Source organism: Aphanomyces astaci (genome assembly GCF_000520075.1).
Source record: "Aphanomyces astaci strain APO3 unplaced genomic scaffold supercont1.17, whole genome shotgun sequence".
Classification (NCBI taxonomy): domain Eukaryota; phylum Oomycota; class Saprolegniomycetes; order Saprolegniales; family Verrucalvaceae; genus Aphanomyces; species Aphanomyces astaci.
Window position 1 is genome coordinate 884,374 of NW_009798280.1, and position 24,678 is coordinate 909,051.

At 46.8% G+C, this 24,678-nt stretch overlaps 5 protein-coding genes across 6 annotated transcripts; 2 read left to right on the forward strand and 3 right to left on the reverse strand.

The window, feature by feature from the left end:
• Window positions 1–1,627: 1,627 nt before the first annotated feature.
• On the reverse strand, window positions 1,628–2,865 carry H257_08119 (hypothetical protein; the record flags this gene model as incomplete). Its single annotated transcript, XM_009833906.1, has 2 exons — window positions 1,628–2,152; window positions 2,617–2,865. The coding sequence occupies 2 exons, from the start codon at window positions 2,863–2,865 to the stop codon at window positions 1,628–1,630; spliced, it is 774 nt and encodes a 257-aa protein (XP_009832208.1).
• Window positions 2,866–3,010: 145 nt separating this feature from the next.
• H257_08120 (hypothetical protein) lies at window positions 3,011–3,725 on the reverse strand (the record flags this gene model as incomplete). The annotated part of the gene is made up of 3 exons (XM_009833907.1): window positions 3,011–3,366; window positions 3,436–3,484; window positions 3,543–3,725. 3 exons carry the CDS (start codon window positions 3,723–3,725, stop codon window positions 3,011–3,013), a joined length of 588 nt encoding a protein of 195 aa, XP_009832209.1.
• A 763-nt stretch (window positions 3,726–4,488) lies between these two features.
• On the forward strand, window positions 4,489–6,800 carry H257_08121 (ribosomal RNA small subunit methyltransferase B). The gene is made up of 3 exons (XM_009833908.1): window positions 4,489–4,536; window positions 4,598–4,850; window positions 4,908–6,800. Exons 1-3 carry the CDS (start codon window positions 4,520–4,522, stop codon window positions 6,705–6,707), a joined length of 2,070 nt encoding a protein of 689 aa, XP_009832210.1. The 5' UTR covers window positions 4,489–4,519; the 3' UTR covers window positions 6,708–6,800.
• A 1,958-nt stretch (window positions 6,801–8,758) lies between these two features.
• On the forward strand, window positions 8,759–9,362 carry H257_08122 (hypothetical protein; the record flags this gene model as incomplete). Its single annotated transcript, XM_009833909.1, has 2 exons — window positions 8,759–9,027; window positions 9,186–9,362. Exons 1-2 carry the CDS (start codon window positions 8,851–8,853, stop codon window positions 9,360–9,362), a joined length of 354 nt encoding a protein of 117 aa, XP_009832211.1. The 5' UTR covers window positions 8,759–8,850.
• Window positions 9,363–12,966: 3,604 nt separating this feature from the next.
• H257_08123 lies at window positions 12,967–24,283 on the reverse strand. 2 transcript variants are annotated; one of them, XM_009833910.1, is made up of 27 exons: window positions 24,126–24,283; window positions 23,940–24,036; window positions 23,489–23,804; window positions 23,296–23,399; window positions 22,932–23,069; window positions 22,743–22,834; window positions 22,045–22,207; window positions 21,787–21,987; window positions 21,119–21,634; window positions 19,526–19,777; window positions 19,371–19,472; window positions 19,027–19,166; window positions 18,783–18,945; window positions 18,544–18,660; window positions 18,390–18,464; window positions 18,022–18,327; window positions 17,808–17,900; window positions 17,307–17,552; window positions 16,569–16,820; window positions 16,006–16,137; window positions 15,466–15,759; window positions 14,707–15,165; window positions 14,444–14,548; window positions 13,745–13,789; window positions 13,526–13,666; window positions 13,072–13,441; window positions 12,967–12,989 (listed from the first exon to the last, which is right to left on the reverse strand). In XM_009833910.1, exons 1-26 carry the CDS (start codon window positions 24,257–24,259, stop codon window positions 13,082–13,084), a joined length of 5,043 nt encoding a protein of 1,680 aa, XP_009832212.1. In that variant the 5' UTR covers window positions 24,260–24,283; the 3' UTR covers window positions 12,967–12,989; window positions 13,072–13,081. The 2 variants fall into 2 exon arrangements, with proteins under 2 accessions (XP_009832212.1, XP_009832213.1); XM_009833911.1 differs by having other exon boundaries at window positions 18,783–18,963.
• Window positions 24,284–24,678: the final 395 nt, after the last annotated feature.

The following is a 24,678-nucleotide window of genomic DNA, read 5'->3' on the forward strand; positions in this document are numbered from 1 at the left end:
TGTTTAGTTACTGATTTACGTCCAATCAAAGTCGAAAAACAAGTTGTTAGCAAATCGTGTCCGAGAATTCGATCATTTACCTTAACGTGTTACAAGGTTGAATAAATACCTGGTTTTTTAGCTAATTCACCGGCATTTTTTAAATGCCAAATAACTCTGAGCAATAATAATCACATGCGATGTTGCAGTGATCAAAACAACTTGGCTGTTATTCCATCGCGTAGTACTGTACATGCTACCTGCATGTTGCGATGGCTAAGAAGATGGCGTGGTTTTCTACGATGTGGCACCACACGTGCATCACTGTACGGTAGAATTCGGCCGCTTGTCTTCACTGGGTGTTATTTGTAAGACCTCTCCCACAATCAATCGTGGAATCACATCGGTCGGAGTTGGGTTTGCCCAGAACTGGATGTCGAATATCACCATTCTGACGATGAACGATTCACGCTCTGTTTGGCTGAGCAGGCGCACTGATGAACCAGTGAATTTGGTCCCGAGAATAGCAGATATAACTTCGATTTGCACTTTTCAAATGTGCAAAAGCGAAGGAGTTGCATAAATGACCTCCCTATAATTACATTCTGTAACGAAACGTGATCCATACGGATTATCTAAAACACTGCGGTCGACATACGGGCCTGTTCCAAGTAGATATTTTTAGCAAAATAAAAAGTTGGTTCCAACTAGAATGTATGCCCCCCGATTCGCGGGGGGTGCGATTGGTTCTTATTCTTGAATGATTCCATAGCATCCAATGAGAGAATTTATAGTACATTTTGTTTCATCCAATCACATGAGTTAAAATTGTTTAGAAATTTTTGATTGGTAGGAATTGTCATGTTTGTTATAGAACTCAAGTGGTAAGGATTAATAGTTAACGTGGAATGGCGGGCTAGGAAGGGAGCTGCCTTAGTATGTTGGCAGTGATTGTCGGCTGTACGTGTAGTGTTTTGCCACTACGTATGGTGTATTTGGATCGTGACATACGTGATGTGCCTTGTCCAAGGGAATGGTATATGAGCAGGGACATTGTGCTATGCTTTGTCATGGAGGTCATGGGGCGCTGGTGACCTCGGTGGAATATTATCGCGTAGGGGCGTTGTGTGCTGTCGTGATTTACGTTTGTCTTGTGGTGTTGAGCTTCTGTGAACGTGTTCCGTGGTCTTAACCGTCCATGTTAAGGACGTTGCCAATCTGCGTGCAGTATGGTGCGTTGTCGTACTACATTGTGATTATCGTTCGTGTTGAAGGGTAGGCATACAGGTGTTGTCACATTGGAGTGGGACCTGCCATGATTTTCTCTATTGTCGTACAGTGAATGTTCTGTCGAACGTTGATGCCATTTAGTCCATGTATTGGATGGAATCGCCATCCGAGTACTCTGTATAGTGAGGCTCGTTTGATGTGGGGCGGTGTTAGAGAGCGGACATTGTCGTGGTCCAACATGCATTTACAGGAGACAGTATACTACTTCCGTGCAAGGGGTTCGTGTCATAAAAGGTTGATATACGATAACATGGATATATTATATTTTCAATGAAGTGTTAAAAACGTCTCAAACTCAATATTGCGATTTCTTTTTCTTCTTTGCAATATCCGTATCGGGTGATTGCTTTGCTTTGCGTCAACCCGAAGCTTGCTCTTCGATCTTGATGGCGCTCGCGTTGTGGGCTGCACTATGAGCATCACTGCCAATTGCAGTGCCATCTTCGTCATCAACGCTGGCCACGAATTCACGACCTTCGACCGAATCCAAACTGATGCAACTCCCAGAACCACCCGATTGCGGCACAGTTCGTTCGTCGAGTGAGCCTTGAGATTCGATGAGCTCCGTGAGCACCGTATCATTGTCCGATAAGTTGTAATCGGACGAATGTTGGTCTTCTTGGTGGGTTGACATTGGTGGAGCCATCGTAAGTGGTTTTAGTGCAAGTGGGAGAGTCGGCGGCAGTCTTGGGCGGGGTGGGGTCGTCCCGGTGGCATCCAGTGATTCAAAGATGCAACTCGCAACGCCATGAAATGTTGTGAGTTTGCTCACAGTGACCAACACGACCTCTCCCACAATCAATCGTGGAATCACATCGCTCGGAGTTGGGTTTGTCATTCTGACGATGAATCGATTCACGCTCTGTTTGGTTGAGCAGGCGTACTGATGAACCAGTGAATTGTGCAATTTTGGTCCCGAGAATAGCAGATATAACTTCGATTTGCACTTTTCAAATGTGCAAAAACGAGGGAGTTGCATAAATGACCTCCCTATAATTATATTCTGTAACGAAACGTGATCCGTACGGATTATCTAATACACTGGGGTCAACAACGAGGTAAATCAATTTTGATTGGCTCATGCTATTTCTGCAAACTACTTTGAACTTCCCCTAACAAACACCGAGGTTTGTGGTGTGAATAGCAGTGAAAAGCACAATAAAACACGTAAGCTTTTCGTGGGTTTAACTGAAAGAACTGAGGCATTTAATAGTAAAACGTCTCCTCCTACCTCCATCCGAAAAAGAATGTCCAACTTGAAGTTTATTCAAATCCGAAAAATAATGTCCTATTTGTTACTGGTACCAAATCCACACAAAAAGCAAGATATATAAACCGAAACTTAACTCTAAAGCTGCAGGATCTCCATCCCATCCAAAGTGAGGCCGTCTTCATCGTTTCCTTGACACCGAGCGCTTCCATGACATTGCACAACTCCATCATTTCCAGGCTCGCACTAACCGCAGCCTGTAGAGTACGCATCAGACTGTTGAAGTCAACGCTGCCCAGCTTGGCATATCCATCGGCCCAAACGTCACGGTCACACAACAGCACGTTGGGCAACTTCCCTTGAGCCATCAGCTTGGACTTGTGCATGTGCGGTATCTTGTAGTTGTTGTTGCCACAAACACGAATGATCTCCAGATAGCAGGACTGCAGCGTAGAGAAGTTACGGCCCAGTGCTCGGCTCAACCAAGTCCCACGCCTTCAAGGTAGCAGCGACAATGTCTTCAACCGTCTTTCAACGATGCTCTGCTTGCAGGGACTGCATTGCTCGGAAGAATTCAACGTCCAAAACATTCAGGTCGGGAGAGTTGGGCGGTTGACAGACGAGAGACATTGACCAGCCGTCTTGGCGGCACGCAGCTTCAACCACGGGGTCGGTAACCAGTACGTGTGGCTTCGCATTGTTCTGCAGGATCTTCACGGTTGTTGGCGCAGAGGGCCACTTGGCACGAATAGCAGGGATGACGTTGTTGACGAGTATGCACCGGTACACAACCCGTGTCACGGTGACAGGCTTCATCACAGGATGGCCTGCTGGACGGTTCCGACTCGTGCGCTTCGCGGGCTCAGACTTGGTTGCTAGGTCCCGATCTTGTCATCGAACCAGCACTGTCTTGTAGGATCCCATCGCGGGCGGGCCACGACAGACAAGAACATCACCTTCGGGATGAAATTTTCGACTTGCAGGAGAAGTGTGGTGACTTCTCGCCTGGGGCAAGGAAGTACGACCTATTCACCCAGGTCATGAAAAACCACTTTTCATCTACATGAACATAGTCCATGACGTCGTCCAAGCGAAGCTCACCATTGTCCTTGTGGACGAAGTCAAGAGCCCACTTCAATCGTGCGGCTTGGTTCGCGGGGGTCAGCAAGGGCTTCACATATCTAGAGTACTTGGCGAAGACACTCCGCTTGTAGTAGTCATACAACGTGGACGCAGGTACTCCCATTGCTTTCGAGATGGAATTGAGTGTAGTACGTCTTGCTTTTGGTACGTTTCGCAGCTGTTCAGCGAGGCTCTTATATTTGAGCTTCCGGCCAGAATTCTTCTTCTTCCTCGAAGAGACATCGGCACAGATCTTTTGCACTCCGGAGCAATCAACCGAAGCACGAGACCAAATGCGATCAAATGTTCTTGAATCACAGTTTAAGAGAGAAGCTATGCGCTTCACTATGCCGTATGGAAGCTTGCCATTTGGCAAACTGACCTTAAGGAGGTGTTGGCTGTCGCTGGGTATCGGTAAAGTTCTTCATCTTGGTTCCAGCCTTCATGACGTGGTTTGAGCACCAAATTTTCCCGCCGAGTTGGATTTGTTGTCCGTTATCCGATTTTGCTGGCATTACCCGGATTTTGTTGAAGTCCAGTCAACGTGCATGCGACACTATACTTGCTCTGGTTATGAAGCGCAGATTTGAGTTTTCAGCCAAGATTTTGACTAAAATTGCATGGTTTCTCAATAGTACTATTTTATTACGCTCGCTCTCCTGGTTCCATAGTTTGATTAGGATATTTTTAAAAAATTCCTGTGTAACTGTAAATTCACGACGTTGGACATTCTTTTTCGGATGGAGGTAGCATGTAACACCGGCTAACTGGCCCTCGTATCCGGAATTTGACGTTCTTGTATCAAGGTCTGGCTTCAATCAAGGGTACGTTAACAGCCAATAATTGCCCGAGAGGCCCGCACCAATCACAAGATCGTGTCAACGGTGAACAGTTTTCACATTTGACTCATTCGAGAGCATGGCACCCCCGCGCACGTACGTCGTGTCGTCTTGATGTATGGGGATCGAGAATGGATAGTCACTGTATGGATATTAGGAACAAGTACGAGAAAGTCGCTGCCAAGCAGACCAAAAAAGCGGCGCCGCAGAAGCGTGCTCTGCCCTCCGAGTCGTCGGAAGGCGAGGAGGACGATGAAGACGACGACGACGATGCCGCCGCCGCTGCGTTCGACGACAGCGACGACGAGTTGCAAGACGACAACTTTGACGATGATGTCGACGACGACGACGACGCTGAACCGTCTGCCGGCTTCTCGGATGCCAACCGCAAGTGGCTCAAACCCAAAACGGTTCGTCTACACTATCCCTCTCCATCCTTCTCAACAACTCACGACATGTGCGTGTAGAACGCCGGTTCCGATTCCGAAGGCAATGACGACGACGACGATAATGACGACGACGAGGAGGACGAGACCGCGTTTGAAAAGAAGGCCAAGAAGTCGGCGGCCAAGGCGCGGCGCGACGACGCGGACGCCGAGACGGAACTCCAGCTCAACTTGAAGAACCAATCGACGTTTGCATTGGACGACGTGGACGACGGCGAAGACGCGGGCGACGTGTACCAGCGCGTGAAGGACATCATCGAAGTGCTGGCGCAGTTCAAGGAGCGCCGCGAGCAGCACCGCAGCCGCAGCGAGTACATTGACCAGCTCACGACCGACATGGCGTCGTACTTTGGCTACAACCGCGAGCTCATGGTGCTGTTTCTGCAAATGTTTTCGCCCGCCGAGTGCCTCGAGTTTATCGAAGCCAACGAACAACCTCGGCCGCTTGTGATCCGAGCCAACACCCTCAAGACCCGCCGCCGCGACTTGGCACAAGCGCTTATCCAACGCGGAGTTAATCTGGACCCGCTCGCCAAATGGTCCAAGGTCGGGCTCAAGATCTACGACTCCCCCGTGCCCATCGGCGCCACCCCTGAGTACCTCGCCGGCCACTACATGCTCCAGTCGGCGAGTTCGTTTGGCCCGGTCTTGTCGCTGGCCCCCGAACCCAACGAGCGTATCCTCGACATGTGCGCCGCGCCAGGCGGTAAGACGACGTACGTGGCGCAGCTCATGCGAAACTCGGGGTCGCTGGTGGCCAACGACTTGAAAAAGCAACGGCTCAAGGCTACCGTAGCCAACTTGCATCGGTTGGGCGTGAAAAACTGCGCCGTGGCCAACTATGACGGCCGCAAACTGCCTGCGGTCTTTACCGGGTTTGACCGAGTCTTGCTCGATGCGCCATGCACGGGCATGGGGGTGATCGCCCGCGATCCGTCCATCAAGACCCAAAAGACAGAGAAGGACGTACACCGGCTAGCGCATCTGCAAAAGGAGCTTCTCTTGGCGGCAATCGATGCCGTCGATGCCAAGAGCGCTAGTGGCGGCGTTGTTGTCTACTCGACTTGCTCGGTCATGGTCGAAGAAAACGAAGCCGTCGTTGATTATGCCCTCCGCAAGCGAGCGGTTAAGCTCGTGGACGCCGGCTTGGAGCACGGCAAGCCCGGATTCACACGGTACCAGCAGCAGCGCTTCCACCCGAGCGTTGGGCTCACGCGCCGATTTTACCCCCACGTGCACAACATGGACGGGTTCTTTGTTGCCAAGTTTAAAAAGTACGCGAATGCATTGACCCATCGTGACACGGACGACAACATTGAAGACGATGGACTGTCCAAACGAGCTAAGCGAAAGCTCCAGGCGGCCAACCAACAGGCCTCCGACAATGTACAAGCCAATGTGGACGAAGACCTGAGCGCCGATTCCGAAGTCGAAGAAGAGGCTCAAGGCAGCAGCAGCGAAGAAGAAGCCGACGACGAAAACGAGGAAGAGGCGGTGGCACCGCCGGTTGTGGCCACCAAACCGGCTAGCAAGGGCAAGGCTACACCTACTGCTGCACCCAAGGCGCAAGAGGCCCAAGAGGCTCGTGCACCCAATAAGTTTGCGAACAAGAAGCCCCAGAAAGGTGGAAAACCGTTCAACAAATTCCAAGGTGGCAAATCTGGTGGGGGGATGACGGCCAAGTCGGGGGGAGGCCGACCAGGGGGTTTTACGGGCGGCCGCGCCACCACCGCGACGGGCGAACCCAAACCGCCGAAGCAAAAACGCTTTATGGACAACAAGATGGCACAGGTTCGGATGCAAAAACGACAAAAGAAGTAGCGACCATATATACAAACATATACTGTAGGAGTACGATATTGTGGAAATATATATGCAAGTCATATTTACGTCGAAACGACGACACGTCGACAGATAAAAACGTTGTAAATGCCGAATTTGTGAAAAACGCGCCAATAATTAATGACGAATAAAACTAAGCCAATCACTGATCCCTAAATTGGAAATACGCCAATCACAGAAGGACCCTCTGAATATGTATATTCGTAGCCATACGAAGGTTAAAATATTACTACGTAGTACGTCAAGAATTCGCACACCCCTTTATAGAGGTATAGCATAACAGCGTTATATCATGAGTGAGCTGTATACAGCTCAATTGTGCGAAATACATTGCATGTTGATAGTTGGTGGATTGCCCTGAAAATTGCCTACAATTTTGGGCGACACTTCAGGATGCAAAAATCATGCCTCAATCAGGAAGTACTTACTGCATGGCCAATCTCCGAAAAAAAAAGGTGTAACTTTACAGTACAGTAATGCAACAATTGGCATTTCTACGTTAGTTAGCATTATAATACGATACTACCTACGCTGTAACCCGCTCGGATGGGAAAAAAATGCATTTGGCATTTTACGTTAGAGTGGTCTCCGAATAATTTGCCATCCATTAAGCAATATATTTTAAGGATAGTATTGGAGATTCGGTATGAATTTCCGGACCCCGTTCAATCGAATCTCGCCGAGCGAATCGAGAACCAATCTCTCCCATTGGTCAATCCTCAATTACTTGTCGCTGATTAGCTACAATCCATTTTTCGAGTTTCTACTGGAAAGGCCGAAGTGGATAATGACCAATCAATGTCTCGGCTCGATTTGTGCTCGATTGAACGAACCATGCAAAATTGGGAAATTTGAAGAAAATCGATAATATAACACATATTGATACGATATTACCAGGAGGCATCGGGAAATGACAAACGTAGCCGTCCTCGGCGACGTAAGCGAGGATGTCTAACAGTTAGACGAAGGAGTCGATTTTTAATGCAAGGCGACTTTGTATTCGACTCCGCTGTTCAAATCGTATACGTAGTATGGACTTCAAATTTTGGCCGCCAGGTGAAAGCTAGATTATCCCACGTCAAACCCCAACCAGCACTAAATCACATCACACGCACCCCCACCCGTGCGAAGCCGGGTCACGTTCACTAGTTTTTAATATAAAATAGTACTACTTCGAAGTACGTAGTACTTCACAACCGGTACGCAGGAGTACGAAGTATGTCATAATTTAAAAAGATAACATCGAAATAGAGCGTCAAGTTAACATAAGTTAACATCAATTCAGTCATTGGTCAAGAGGTCTAATGTTTGTCATAATTTATGACAATGTTAACTAACCAGAAAGTCCATGACTTTGTCGTTGACGGTACGTCTGAGCGTGATACATTTGATAACGTTATGAAAACTGAAGACATGGTTGCGGGCTACACAACAAGATGTAGTGTGTGCGGCGATTGCACTTATTTAGCATGCGTGAAGTGACCTCAAACATGCCAAAAGACTGAAATATAGCTTACTTTGGGCGTGATTATATCCTGCAATAAAGATCGTAACACCGTCCATGACACTTCATTACGCAGTATCGATGCTGTTGAACACGCTACCATGTTCTGCGTTGATCGGCGATCTTGGAGCCACGAAGCTGCACATCAAAGACTACATTTTGGCATAAATTACAAATATAGCGTAAAGATGACAAGCAATTATTGTCATCTTGAGCTATAATTTATACATATATTGATATGTTATGTTATAATTTTCTAACATTTACAGTTAAATGTCATATTTTTAATAGTTATGCAACCATTTTGTCTGCTGTCCAGCAACTCAGCGCAATCGATTGAGGAAGTTGCCAATCCTTCAAAATGGCAATTAAATATAGTGCACCGCTGCTTCCTTCCTCAGGCTGAACACGATTTGATTCTAGCGTGTTATATGGTGATGTCCTGCCATATCGTTTGAGGATTGTAAAGTTGATCATTTCTCGCAGCCTCCGGTACGACTTACAGTACACACAACGACCTGATGCAGCGACAGACAAGTCACGTTTACAGTTAGTACATACACCAAAGCTCGATGTTCATTGGTCTGATTTTGCAATTTCCATTGACCCATCAACATCATGGCGCAGTCCCATTATGCAGCCGCCACCGCTGTCACGGCTAAGATCTCGGTCCATGTGCATCGCAGCTTGGAAGTCGCCAAGCAGTCGAAAGTCGTGGTCAAATTTCACTGTGACGAGGCCCCGCCGCCGCCGACTCGAGCCGGGGCGTCTCGCTCTGAAACCATCGAGTCGCTGGTTGATTCGTAGAAGGAGCACACCACCAAGTTCCAGGCGTCGGTTAAGTCACTCCTGGCCAACCAACTTAAATCGACGGCTGCGGACATGACCACGACATGGATCGACACTGCTGTCCATGTTCATACATCGACAACGCCCCCAACGACCTCGTCCAGAAGGCCGCGGCGTTGCCGGAAGTCGAATCCATTTACGAGCCCGTTGTTTCGCTGGCACTCACCAAAAACGATGACAAACCAGTCGAGGTGTCAATGAGCTCGACCAATGGGGGCTCGAGACGATCCAAGCGCCGGCGCTGTCGGTGTCTGATACGCCCACGAGTAGTTCAAGTCTAACTGGCCAAGAGAATACACGGTTGGCTCGACGGTCGAACTGGGAGAAATACTATGGAATCCGTAATGGTAGGTAGTACTTACTCCGAGTACTAACGTTATTAATATATTTCCCTACTTGAAGTACAAGTAGTATTTGACAACGATCCGCTACTACTGTAAGGGTAGGGCATCACGGTTGCACCGTTACTTCATGTTATAGTACGGATAATTTGGGGCTTATCCGGGCGGTTTTGTTAGAGGGATGTTTCAGCTGTTGGTACAATTCCCTCATTAAAACAGTTCCACTGTTGTTTTGACCCGAAATACTGTTTCAATGAGATGCATAAGGAGCTTTGTATGCTCAGACCACCTCACCTCTTACTTAACCCTGGAGATTTAGCCTCGTATGTACTCACCGGGGGTAGGACGGAGTCTCAGGTTACAGGGCTACTGGCGAAAAGGTGTATCCGGATATAGTAATAAAAAAGAAATCCCTCATTGAAACAGTATTTCGGGCCAAAACAACAGTGGAACTGTTTTAATGTGGGAATTATTCCAGTTATTGGGACAATGGGGACAAAAACATCCGGATGTATCCGGGTGCTTTTGTATCCGGGTGTTTTGTATCCGGGTGTTTTTGTGTCCGGGTGTTTTTGTCCCATTTCGCTCAGACGTCCCAATAACGATACCTGAAGAAAATTTGGGGACATCCCGCTAATTTGGGGACAAAACCTCCCGGATAATCCCCAAATTATCCGTACAGTAGCATGAAGTAACGGGTGCAACCGAAGTTTTGATTACATTGACAGTGAATTTGGATTATTACTAGTATTTGTTTACTGTTAAGTTGTTCCTTCGAGAGTGTCGATACTACGTAGAACCACATGTTGTGGAACCGCTTCGCCAATTGTAACGCGCCTGCTCGACCAGGGGCGGTGTGAACAGTGGCGGGGCAAGTATCCGGATATGGATAGTTTAAATTACCAAATGCATACAATAATCAAGTGTAATAATCCAATTATATAATTTTACAGTGGATTATATCATTTTACAGAGGAGTCCAAATCTATATGGCTGTCTAAACCTATATACGCTACACGGTAGAGCATCGGTTTCTTAACCCGTCGGTTATTTGAGCAAGAATTTATCCGACCCTCCCAGGGGAATCCGGATAACAAGGCCTGCGTACGAAGACAAGGACCGAACTTCGAAGAAGATTGGTCGAAGCACGAGGTATGAAGCGTTGAGCCAATTAAAACCGAAGATTACACACCGCCCCTGGTTAATTGATTAATTGAGTTTGGATTATTGTGCTTTTCACTGAACTTTGGACTTCGCAGTCGAAACTTCAAAGCGTATTTTCCATGTTTTCCCCGACTGATTTTACCCAATCCGAAGCGACAGGGCACGAGACTGGTAAAATCTCTGGAATGGAGTGATGTGATTGGCTTAATACATTCATAATCTCTTTGTTTAGGCTATTCGATTCGCCTCCACAGTCCAATTTAGTGTTGAATACACAATATCATTTTTTAAGACATTCCTCCGCGAGGGCCGACACTAGAACCACATGTTATCGAACCCCTTCGCCAATTGTAACGCGCCTGCTGACCAGGGCGGTGTGTAATCTTCGGTTTTAATTCCCTCAACGCTTCATACCTCGTGCTTCGACCGATCTTCTTCGAAGTTCGGTCCTTGTCTTCGTACGCAGGCCTTGTTATCCGGATTCCCCAGGGAGGGTCGGATAAGTTCTTGCGGAAATAACCGACGGGTTAAGAAACGGATGCTCTACCACTGAGCTATTTTCCACCCCCAATCGAAGTTTTGAGTTACTATTAATAGTAGTATAGAGTTGGAATATGGGGATGCTCTAAATAGGGTCTTAAGGGACCCTATTTTCCCTAAGGGTGACTTGGAATTCGCGTTGCAAATTCGGCTTGTTTACTGCTCGGGCGAGAGCTTGGGCGCGGTTGACTTGCCGGAGAGAAACGCGGACATCATCGAGTGTTTAACGGCGTAAATCATGATTAATAACATCAAACAGCAGTCGGACTTGCAAAGGAGTAACAAAGTCATTTTACTCCAGTGCTTTTAGCCAATCAAAGCAAGTTACATGAATTGGAATTATAATATTTCCCAAATACCCGACTTGGACGATCGTAACAAATTTCGGACATTGTTGGACGATCCTGGGAAATACCATATATGGGACAGCAGCATCTCCAGATGGACAGAATACAAACTTTGGCGGTGGTCATTTTGGCAGCGAAGAACTAGCGTTTAACAATGAGTATACCAAAATCGAACGAATGTACAATTTGGTGTTCAACGCAACCTTTTCTGGCACGAGGGCCTACAATCCACTGTAACGTTAGTGCGTTTGCCCAACTGGAAGAGATACTTTATCTATGGGCAGCTTATTTTATACTTAGGGAAATATTAAGTCCTTGTACCAACCACTACACCTTTTTTCGGTTAATTTCAGGACCTCACCATACTTTTTCGCGAAATAAACAAGCAATTCGTGGCGGTTCCACTTCGTTGTATATTCGATATATTTCGCCTGCAACCAAGAAGGTTGCAGTATATTTCAAGCGACGTTCCTTATATTTCACTGTATATGTGCTCAATTCAGCGAGTGCTCAATTCAGCGAGTGCTCAATATATTTCGAGGTGCAATCGATATATTTCAATAAAAATGTAATTCAATCTGACTTTCGACGTAAAATGCAATTTTTGGTCAATCAGGCTCCAACTTCCATGTCTTCCATGTTTTCCGCGGCCGTAGAAGTAAGTATTCGAGCCGCAACGAGCAACGGTGCAGGCGATTCACGTCTACATCTGCAAATGCATAAGTTACATTTTCATCGACGATCCATACCTGCAATGACTTCGTCGGCGATGTGCTCATACGAAACTCGTCACGAGTTTGTCCGTCAGGACGAGGTCCCATACACGCAGCAAGGCGCTCGCGCAGCAACGTCTTGCTGTGGCTCTTCATTGTGGACCAAAGATTCTCGATGGGGTCGGCAGCGTGGCTAGGACACGTCAACTAGGTACATAGGGTATGTATTGGAACGTACTGGTGTGGCAAACGCTGCGGGAAGGGCTTGTTCCATCGACAGTTGTTTTGAAGAATGAGCGAAACCCCGCGAGATCTTGGGTTGAAGTGATTCCTTTCTATTTTTTATTGAAATATATCGATTGCACCCCGAAATATATTGACCTTCTCGCTGAATTGAGCACATACTACGTAGTACACAGTGAAATATAAGGAACTTCGCTTGAAATATACTACAACCTTATTGGTTGCAGGCGAAATATAACGAATATACAACGAACGAAGTGGAACCGCCACGATTTGCTTGTTCATTTCGCGAAAAAGTATGGTGAAGTCCTGAAATTAACCGAAAAAAGGTGTACTTTCCTTATTTTCCTCGCTTCGAGAAAAAAGAAAAAAATGTCAGGTAGTTTTCTGACGGAATACTGTACTACGTAGTATCATTTGTGGCATCCAGACCGGAATGTGCAGTTTTGATTTACACTGCATTTGACTATCACATACTCCGAGTAATAAAACACTTAATTAAATAATTAAGTAATTAAATTACGTACTACTACTCCGACAGTGCTTGGGATTTCCTAGTACTGTCGAACACATGAAAATCACGACGTTCTAAACGTAGTAAATACTACCTAGTAGTATTAATATATGTAATCATATTGTTACCACGTCGAGGTTAACATGAATTGATGCCGCCGTCCATAGTGTTAGTATCGTGGTGCACTGCCAAGTTGGAACTGCTGGCTGGCAGCTGGGACATCATCCCCGTGTTGGCGCGCCCCAGCAGCTCCTTACGTTTGATCGCTAGTTTCTGCTTGCTCGCCGACTTGATAATGTCCCGCGTGGCCACGGCGGGCTCGGCCGGATCATCCAGGAGCATCGACGACGAGCCCCCCAGATCCCCCCCGCAGTCACGAGCCAGGCTCCCTTGTCCGAGGGGAGCCTGCATCATCGAGCTAGGGGTCGACGGGAGTGAAAACAGCATGTTGTTCTTGTCGTCTTGCATTGCCGTCAACGCTGTCGCAGTGTCGGCCAGCTACGCCATCCAAGCCCCGTGAGAACCTTTGTAATATTAATTTTCTTTCTAGTGGTTGGACATCCCCTTTGTCCTCCTCCTTACGTCTTTGTCCAAACGAGGAGACGACGTCGTCGAGTCGTTAGATCGGCGCTTGGTGTCCCGCTTCGTCCGTCGCTTGGCCGTGCCCCCTCCCCGAGGCGACGACGTAGCCGACGACAGCCCTGCGGACGACTCCCGACGACACTACAAGCCAATTATACCCACGAGTTTGTTCCAACGTTCTGCCAAAATGACACTCGCGTTGCTAGCGTATGTACGTACCGGCAACGCGTACAACGCGTCGGGGTCACCACGACCGTGTTCATTCTATAGTAAGAGGTACAATCGTCAGTGCAACTTTTTCACGAATCCATAGTAGCAAGACGGAAATTCTGTCGTTTTCGCTAAAGTTTGGACTTGAGAGAGCGGATTCGAGAATCGATGTGAGTCAGATTTGGAATACCTTCTATGGTATTTATTGCCACGTCGATTCGAAATTGGAGTGGGGTGCTCAATCAAATGAGCAGAATCACCAAATCGGCAGACAATCTATCAACCAATCAAAACCCAGAACTTGAATCAAGTAGCCAATCAAAACCACTAATCGTCCATATCAACACATCAAATTAGTGTGTGACTTCAATTAGTGTAACGTTTGACAATTTTCACATACAAAAATCAGTACAAAGAATCGATGGATAGGTTTGGTGAATCAGCACAAAAGTTCAAATTTTGGGTAAAAGGACAATATTGATCAGGTGAAGATGAACATTTGAATCGGCCAAACTAATCGGCCCAACTATACCAATCGATGATAGGTTGAAATTTCTCGTTAGCACACTTTGATTGGCTAGGATATTCTCAAATATATTTGTCAAATTCATTCGATTTCTACTGGGAAGTAGAAATTGGAACAGATAACAAAAAGATGGGATATAGTGCACGAAAACTCTATCAACAGGTATTTGATTGGGTTCTTACATTGTCTATGATCGCCACCATGCGTTCTTCGCACACTCGAATCAACTCTGCCATGGCGGTCGCCGACAGCATTTCAAAGTGCGCGAGCGCCACCGCGCGACTTTCCTATGGCATGCCCAGCCAATGTTCCCAACTGTTAGCCCATTCATTTTTCCCATTCGCCAAATCAAATGTTCTCCTCTGTACAAACGAAGTAGTCATCTACGACGAATGACCCCTCCTGACAATCATTCCGCTCGAAACACAACCCTACGCGTATGTACCTTGTCTTGGTACGGAGGCCATAGGTCCGCGGCAGGAATCAACGCGTGCTTGGGTTTGCGGACGTCGGTGATGCCCGCGAGTCGGGCGATGTTGGACACCCCCACCACCACCTCGTTGAGCGCATGGAGCTGCGTCGCGTACGCGCGTTGCGTCCGGCTCAGCGCGGCCTCGGCGTCCCGCGCGAGGTCCTCCAGCTGCCGCGGGTCGGTCGAGTCCTTGGGCGTGGTCTCGAGGCTGTTCATTTGCACCTCGAGCTCACTGTGGCTGAGCTTGATCTGCTTGAGCCGGGCCTCGTAAAGCGCCGCTTGCTCGTCTAACGACCGATTCAACGCGTCGCGGTTGTGAAACTTCTCGTGGATCGCCGCCATATTGGTCAAGCCCGTGGCGTGCACAATGCGTCGACACATGGACTGACACTGCTCCAACGCAGCTTTGGCCACTTGGCTCTTGTTGACCGCCTACGCGACAATGGATCGATCGTACAAGAGACGAAACATATCACAGTTGTTTTCAATCACACAAAGTCAACCCCCTGTCGCATGTTTGTCGTATCATATCGTTTACAGCTGTTAAATGAGATCGAATGCTATTTGGACAAAGCAACCTATGCCTTCACAAGTCCGCATTTGGTCGAAATTGCACATGCTACTACAATAGTATACAATGTATATATCGGCTAAAAGTACAACTACACGGAAAGTCGCACACATACATATGCAAATCCACATGGGATGTAGGGTCCTAGAGCTCCAGCTTACGTTGGTTTCGGCTGTCGCTTGTACGTGCATGATCTTTTCGAGCTCGATGGGCTCGTTCGTGTTGAGATCAAATGCGGTGGACTTGACTTTGTCGATGATGCCCTTTCTCACAACGTACAGCGCCTCGATGTTGGCCACGTCCTGCGCCATGCGCACCTTGGTGCTGTTCAACCGGTCCAAAACGGCGTCGTGGAGCCGCTTGTTGTCTTCGCACGCCGCCGCCAGCTGGGGGAACTCGACCGTCGCCAAGTGTTGCTGTTCAAACGCCAGCGCTTGGTTTTGTTTTTGCAAGTCCTACAGGTATACAGAAGTGTGTTTAGATCAGTACTAACACGTAAATAAATGTGCGCATATTGTCCAGAGGAAAACCCAGAGTTGTAGATATAGATTGCCCCCCTGACAATGCCTAGGGGGGGCGGCTGCGGGGGTGGGACTGTTGGGGGAGTTGGCTACTATTACTACTAATACTAATAATAATAATAATAATAGTAATACTAGTATAACGTTATTATTACTATTACTATTACTACGAAAGCTTACCCGAAGTTTGAGCGACAGCACCTTGAGCTCCTTTCTCACCTGCGCCAAGTGGTGTTTGTCAGATGCCGAGTAATCTTCGCACGCCCCGAGAAGTTTGATGTAGGTCTTCTCCTGCTTGGCCACCACTTTGAGCTATACCGTCCATAAAAAATTACAAATATTAATATTACAAATTTTACTAAACCAACAAACGATAATAAAATTAATATAACAACAGATACAGTACTAGTGTGACTAAATCAACAAACCATAAAAATATTACGAATATGACTAAATAAAGCTACTTCCGTACTTCCATGAGGGATTTCAGTGTTGCAGAACCCAAGCAGCTCCCCACCACCACATAATACATGAATATATATATTATATACTAGTATATATATATATATATTTCGAGGGAAAATGACACACAGGGGGAATATTTCATTTGGTTAGGTCCCGAGATTGTGTGCCCATACTTCAGGCATAATATATATATATATGTACTTCGAAGTATTATATATATCGCATATATCGAGAATACAAATCCATCTATTCGATATCGTTGGATATAGTCGCCATACCGTGGCGTCGACTTGGTCCATGCGCTTGGTCATTTCATGCAGGGCGTCTTCGGCTTCTTGAATGTACTGCAGCGACGACGTCTGCTTGGCTCTTCGTTCGCGGATCTTTTGCCTCAGTTTATCGAGGCGATTGCACTTGGTGTTAGCATCGCGTTTGAGAAAGTTGTGCGCTTGCTGCAGCTTGAACAGGATCTGCTGGTTGCACGACCTTTTCACGTCCGCTTCGGTCTTTGCGTATTCTTGCAAATGTGCCTACAATATGACGAGATTGCAGACAGTTGTTGTAAAGTTGACCACAGGAAGAGAGCAGTTCACCCTAACCAACCATATACTGGTTGGTGCACACGACTTGAAATCAATGCATATATATACGGGAATGGCATGTTTAAACCTTTTTGAAAGAATCAAAAGGATGGTATTCACTGGGCATGGTGAATCATCCCAATACGATACAAATGTCCAGACCCTGTCGAATTACGAATCGACGACGACACTAGTGGCCAATCCAATTTTGAGTGAATTTGATTGGGTCAAGTAGTATTTTCAACCAATCAGAACGACTCCAGCATGATTCAACAGTGATTCGACATACCACACGAAGTTTGCAAGTTTAAAGCGAATTCACAATAAGAACGTTGTTACAAATCATCCATGAACTCAATATGAAGGATGAAAACCAACACTACATACAGTATGCGACAATGTAGAGTGCAACATCCGAAGCACGAGTGTACGTACCGGCAACCCAAACCCTTCCGAGCACACGCTGTCGTTCATTGTATCGCGAACGGACACAGAGGTGCCGGCGGTGCGCTGGGCCAACAACTTGCCGATGCCCGAGTGGAGCATTGGGTCGTCCAATATGGCGTCACTGGTGTGTTTGAGTTGGGAGGGAAACGACGATGTCGGCGCGTTCTTGAACCCAATGTATTGCGTCTTTCGCCGCATCAACGTGTGCGCGGGGGAGTTGAGCCCAATGATATCCTACCCAAAATCCCCATTGTTTTTTGTATTCGAGGGGGATGTGTTGTTTACTATGATTGGACAGGTGGTTGTTTCATTATTTTTCATACACGTGAAACAATAAAAATATACCACCATATATATATATATATACTTTCTAAAAAATAAATATATTTTTTCTATATTTAAAAGGACCCCGTTACGTGCAACAGATTAAAAAAAATCAAGTCATGAGATGTTCCATGTCTATGCGTGGGGAACGGGGGTGGGTTGTACCAGGGTGTTGGGGGCATTGGCCGTGGCAATGGTTGGCAAGCTGGCATTCGCGTGCCCTTTGAGTTTATACGGGCTCAGCAGGGCGGCTTGGGTCTACCGAATAATATATATGCCATGAATCAGTGGGATAAGAGTGATATATGTATTCAAGCCTTTCTAGTACGCCGACGCAGAAACAAGAGGTACAAACGTAGGGTGTATGTATAATACATACCTTGCGCTGCTTTGGAAGGTTGGGTGTGGATTGAGAAGGGGATAATAACGTGGAGGCGTTGGTGGCGGCAGACATATTTTGCGACGACGACGACGATGGTAGAGTAGTGTTGGTCGTGGCAGAGGATGTGACGGGCATCGTCGTGTTGTTGTTGGCGGGGGAAGTCACTGAGTGGCTGTCTGAGTAAGTGTCTACTAGCCCCACGTCGTCGTCCTTGGTGTTTTCAGGCGAGATGGACACGACAAGACCGGTCATGTGTTTCGAGTCGCCGTCGTCTATGTCGTACCCCAGGGCCAGCCACGGAAACTAGTCACATTACGTTAAAGGCAAACGTTATTTTAGTGTGAAATAGCTATATAATGATGTACCTGTACCCATACCCAGCGTTGGTACAGCCAGTGCACGGCCAAATCGAACGACTGCTGGGCTACGACATGAGGCAACTACTTGATTGTTGTTTAATACAGACTAGTTAGTAGGCGAGCCGTAGATGGATAGAAAGTCGAGGTCGATGTACTGTACTTGGTGGATAAAATGAAACCCGTCGGCGTGCAGGTGCTTGGCGTCAAAGTGGGGGTGGTTGAACACTGGGAGCTCGGACTGGCTAAACACGGAGTACTCGAACACAAACTTGGTCATCTACACAACGCATAGACACAAAAGAAGTCACCACTCGAATAACTTTCCTCGACATGGTATATGAAATGACTATAGAAAAGCACAGTTCTTGGCTAGGGGGGGGGTAGGTATGTAGGTAGTACCGATTGCAAGAGGGGCAGTAACTGCTTAGTTGTAGGACGAGTCGAATGGTACCAGTCCTCAATGCTCTTGTTGTATTCGCGCACGAGGTCGAACGTGGTGATCGCGGGGGTGTTGGTCACATCCAGTTCGTCTGGGGGCTGGTTGAGTGGCGGGGGCGTCGCACTGCCACTCACGAATTCGCTATATAAACAATCGTATATGACGTGGCAAGCGCCACAGACAAGATTGAGTGAGTGGATCTACCCCTCCGTGAGCGTCTTCCAGTAGCAAAACAACTCCGTCTTGTAATTCGCCGTAAAGAACAACTGAAACATGGGCAAGTTCACCAGCACGTCTTTTAGAGCATGCCAGCGTTTGCAGCTCGCCAAGTGCCACGGCAATTCCTGGCCATCCATTCTTAGTCCTCATGTATCATTTCGTGACCATCATTCTTTGATCGGATATATCATGTCCTGAATGACCATCATTCTATACATATCATTTCGTGACCATCATTCTATACATATTGTTTCGTGACCATCATTCCCAGTCATGAGTCAATTCCCCGTTCACAACCATGAAACAGTGTGCCTTGTATACATATGTACCTCCACACGTCGGAACGTTGGCGGGTGGCCCACAAAGAACCGAACGAGCCAATGGTGGTAACACTCCTCCATCTTGGTCGATCCAATGTACCGCCACCAAATCTACGATAATTAACCAGTAAAGTGTGATTGTATACGTAAAAAAAAGCAAGTACGAGGTCTCTGAGGGTGTCGTAGCACAACGGCAGCAGCACAATATCTTGCAAAAACAAACATCCGAGCGCTTTGAGGGCCGACAGCATCGTCGTCCACGTCGCCTCTGGCAGCGTCGGCACTTTGGGCCGTGCTGGCTTGTAATCGTTCAAAATCGCGGCTAAATTCGTGCCGTCATCGTCGTCTGCTGGCACTTGCACTTCGGGGGCGTCCAGCGGTGCAATGTTGGCTTCATGAGCAGTCATAGCCTGCATCTATTATATCGCATACATCATGTATTCACATTAGTATTGTGCTTTTCAGTCAAATTTGCCCATTTTGGGGATTGATGAAATCGTTAACTAATCGAGAAAAGGAGTATGATTGGCTACACAGAATGAAGGTTGCAATATGATTGGCTCAAAGATTGATTGATGCATTATTGCAGTCTCAAAGATACCTCGTCAACTGAGTTTTATATGAAATTTCGAAGTTCCGGCGATTGTTCGGCGGTTGCTTCAACCAATCGCCGGCGGAAAGTTTGAGTAGAACACACAATACATGTCAACAAAGGCATATATATTTTTTTGTTTGGTCAAGGCAAATCCATATGTGGAACATGTAATCATCCACATCAATGTAGTAGAGTAGTTCATAGCTACACGTATATTCCTTGAAACCTACTTGTCAAGTTTGCAAATTTCGCATATACTACGTTGTATCCCATATTAGAATCCGTCAGTTTAGGGTGCGTGTGGTAACATTTCAAAATTGATATTCCATTTTCTCGCAAAATGGGATTAACCAAAATGCCATCTTCAAAATGGAGGTAAAAGGTCCGTTTTATAAGGTGGCGTTTTGGGCCTCTTCACTATCAACAAGTAAATCCCACGTGGAATTATTGGATTTGGGTTAAATCATCTTCAAGCAAGACATGTTTCAATTTTGATCAAATTTGTTGAATTCGGCCCCAAAATGGCGTTTTGGGCCTGAATATTGTAATATTTCCGGTTACCAGACGCACCCTTATATATATACATACATACATATACAACATTATATTGTTGTGTTTATTCTAAACTGGAGCGACATGGAGAATGAATCGACACAATCCAATGTATACACAAGAATCGGCAGAAGTATTTAGCCAATCAGGTTGCAGGAAACCATCACCAACGTCGAATTAGTGTGTGCATTAAGTTAGTGCTATTCCAAACACCACCGGACACGTTTTTACATACAAACTTCAGTACAAAGAATTGATCGATGGATTTGGCGAACCAGCACAAAAGTCCAAATTTTGAGTGAAAGGACAATACATATACACATATATATATATACTCATGTATATTTCTATTTCTGGATACAACGTAGTATATGCGAACTTGACAAGTAGATCAGTTTATATATATAAATACCGACGGATTCTATTGTGGGATACAACGTAGTATATATATATATATATATTCCCGGACGGATTCTACATACACAATGAGTATATGTTAAATTAACTTGGTCAATGAATATACATGCTAGTATGTATGTATACATATACAACCATGGATGAGTGCGGTAAATATCTAGTGGTGGTTCGATCTATCGTAGCTATGCCGTACCAGCGTTCGCAGTTCGTGCAGCAGGAGGCCATGCCGGGCGACGTACAACAAACACAGCGCCTTCCCCAATAGCCCCCCGAGGCCTTCGACTGGCTGCCCCCCCGTGACGTACACCGGGAACACAATGTTCCGATGTGTCTTGACTCGCTCCAAGTGGCGGAGGAAGGGCGCGGATTTTCGAGGGGGCGGCAGCTGGGCAGCTGCTGCGGGGGCGGCGGGGGCGGAGTGGTGATGGGCATGGTTGTCGTCATCACTTCCACTGCTGCAGCCGCTGCCATCGTCGACGATGCCACCCCCTCCGCCTTCCCCTCGCTCGCTCGGCTTCTCGGGGCCTTCCGTCGCGGTCAAGACGGACGTGCGCACTTGACGGGGGGCGTCCTCGGCGTCGCCACCACTTCCCCCAAACGACCCCCCGCCATTGGTATTGGTTGATTCCCCTTCAAATAATTCGCGAAATACAAGGCTCACATCGGCATTCGTTTCGTCGTGATACCGAGGCGACCCCATGCCGTCGTCCTACGTCATGTTGATGGATATCATCAAATGTGTATAATATATATATATATATTATGTTTGATGAGACGATACATTTAAATATTGCTGACAAAATATAATATATATGAAAGAGAAATTCCGGAAAAAAAAGGGTGGCATCGAACAAAGTGTACCGAGTCGTAGGCGTCGTCGTCTACAAGGGTAGTGCTGGGACGACGAGTGCTTTCTAATGTTGACGCGATAGACGCCTCAGACATGTGACGCGTGGGGCTCGGCTGGCCACTGGAGAGGGATTGCTGCTTGACTCGAGCCGACGTGAACGCCGCTGCGCCTTGTTGGCTATCAAACGACTGGCGCTGTTTCGATGACTGTGGCTACATCGTATATATTAATATTTTATTCCTTCGGATAGTTAGTAGTAGTAGACGTACCACCCACGCAAAGGTAGCATCGAGCGAATGTTCCTGCAAGAACAGCATGGCGTCCGACGTGGCTATTTGACTGGGTACATGTCCAGCTTCCATGCTGCGCAAGATCACTTCAAATAGCTCTGACATGGTCGACGCGCCCAGCCACTCTTTGAGCACCACGTGGCTAGTTTTTATATATAGATTTATATTGTCAACTCGATTCGAAACTGGAGCCCTCAGCAGAATCGAATGTCTTAAAAGAATGGATCAAAGAACCCTGCCTAAGCTAATCAAATCACGTTGTGGCGAATTTCTGCCAATCCATACGTTTCATTCGGCCCAGTCCCTCCGTATTGAGCAAAACCATATATATATACTAAATTGTGTATTGGCATAGTTTGCACAAGCTTAATTCGGATCAAATGGACTCGAATCCTATTTGGCGAAATGACCCACAAGTCCAAATTTGGGTGAAATGAACAATATATCGTTGTGAAAATTTCAAACCACAAGTGATGTTATATTGTCCATTCGATTATTCGACATTGGTCAATTGAATGAGCAGCGGCAGACAATCGATTCTACAGTGTATTAGTCAATGTTCACATACAAAAGTTCAGTACAACAATCGATCGAGGGGGATTTGGTGAATCACCATCACACAAATCCAAATTTTTTTGATGAAAGGACGATATCGCACACGTGTGACGTGGTCATACATGTTGTAGCCGCGCGTGGCCACCCATTCGAGCGCCTCCAGCATGGATTTCAAAAACATGGGATTCGTGGTGCGACTGACACTTGCCAACGCCTAACCCCACCCATGCCGACGTCATATACTAGTACCTTGTGATCGATCGATATATATATATATATTATTTTTATAGCTTATATACGACAAATATTACCTTTTGCTGGAGTTCAAACAACTGCAAAGTCGGTCGACCAGTTTGCCGCGATAGAAACTTGTGCACGACCATCTGCTTTTCGTCATCCGTGAACGGATTGATGTGCAGCGTGGTCCAATTGCGACGCACGGCTTCCACCTACACATATATATATTTGAGTATATATATTTATATATTCGAATATATATATATTTGAGTAGGTATATATTTTAATGCACAAAATCACATCCTAATACAGTATTCAATCAAAAGGCCATTTAACAGTAATCAAGAGAACGAAAAGAGTCATCTATTTCAAAATCCAAACAAATGTACTTTTTCTCATGTCTCCTGTTAAACAACCGATGGTATGCATACGTTATACCTTGATGCGTTCCATGGTGGACATGTCGACATCGACGGCATCTGTTCGTGACGTGGCAGCCACGCTCGTAGCCGCCAAGACCAACCGAACATTGGGGGGAAAAGCTATCCGAATGAAATACATCGTCGGGGGGGGGGAATTGAGTTGGTGGCACCCACAGGAAGGACGATATAGTATTAATATGTTGTCGTACACAGAGGTAGCCACTTGAGGATGCTGTCGCCGTCGCTGGTGCGGAGACGATGCACGCCGTCGACAATGAGAATGGTGCGGCCTTTGCGAGATGCGGCTTCGAGGTACCGGGGGAACTGCCAGCTCAGGCGCTCTTCAAAAGTCGGCACTTCTTTTGTCAGCTCAAAGTACTCGTTCATTTCCGTGAGGATGCGCTCGAGCAACTTGGACACGAACGCGCCTTGCCTCGTACATCCCACAGCGTGGTAAAAGATGAACTCTGGGAACCCGTTGTTCCAGTTTTGAAACTTTTTCTTGCGTCGATTGATCCAGTTGGCCTACAACGTGCAGAGACACGAATGTCATGGTGCGGACCAGCCTTGTTATGGAGAAGGCGACAACAGTCACGAGGAAGGGGGGAAGGGGGGGACAGCAGTTTAGGGGAAACGGGCGCACTATCACACAACACGTACGAGAAATGCGCTCTTGCCGCTGCCAGGCTCGCCAAACACAATCAACGGCCCTTTCGGCACGTGCATGCTGTCGACGTCGCAGAATTCGTCCAAGTCCCTGTCACATATAAAGGTATGTGTTTGGTCCCTTGTCCACATATTTACAATCACTTGTGTGATGGATCAAGTGTCTTGAAGTTTACACACCGCAGGAGTGAGGGTTTGTACACGTAGTCGTCGTGGTCGAGCCGGCTTTTGAGAAACGCATGGTGAAACTCGGATTCGAACTCGGAGATCGAGTCGATGTTGTCCACCATGGGCCGCTCGCTTCGTTTCTTCATGCGTCGATTCCACACTTGGTGGAGGCAGTTATACAATGTAACCGACAAAATGAGGCCTTTTGAAACGGTCAGTGCACGCATGTGACTGGCAAACGAGCAGTGTCGTGCCAACACTAATTGAAAGGATAATCACGGACTGCACACACCAGCGTCCACAACTACTACCACACACCACCAGTTGGCCCTTTGTATATATATATATATATATATGTATGTATATCGATGCCAAGATGTTGCTGTTGTCACGCTGGCGACGAAAGGAAGGGCCAACTAACTGTAAAGCACAAGATCTCAGTGGTACAATAAATATATATATTTGGAGCAGTATCGAACGGTAACACGCCTGGTTTTTTCGTGTTGTCATACCAACAAACTCTAACGATTTACCTGGGGATAGTATGAACACCTTTTCCAAGTCG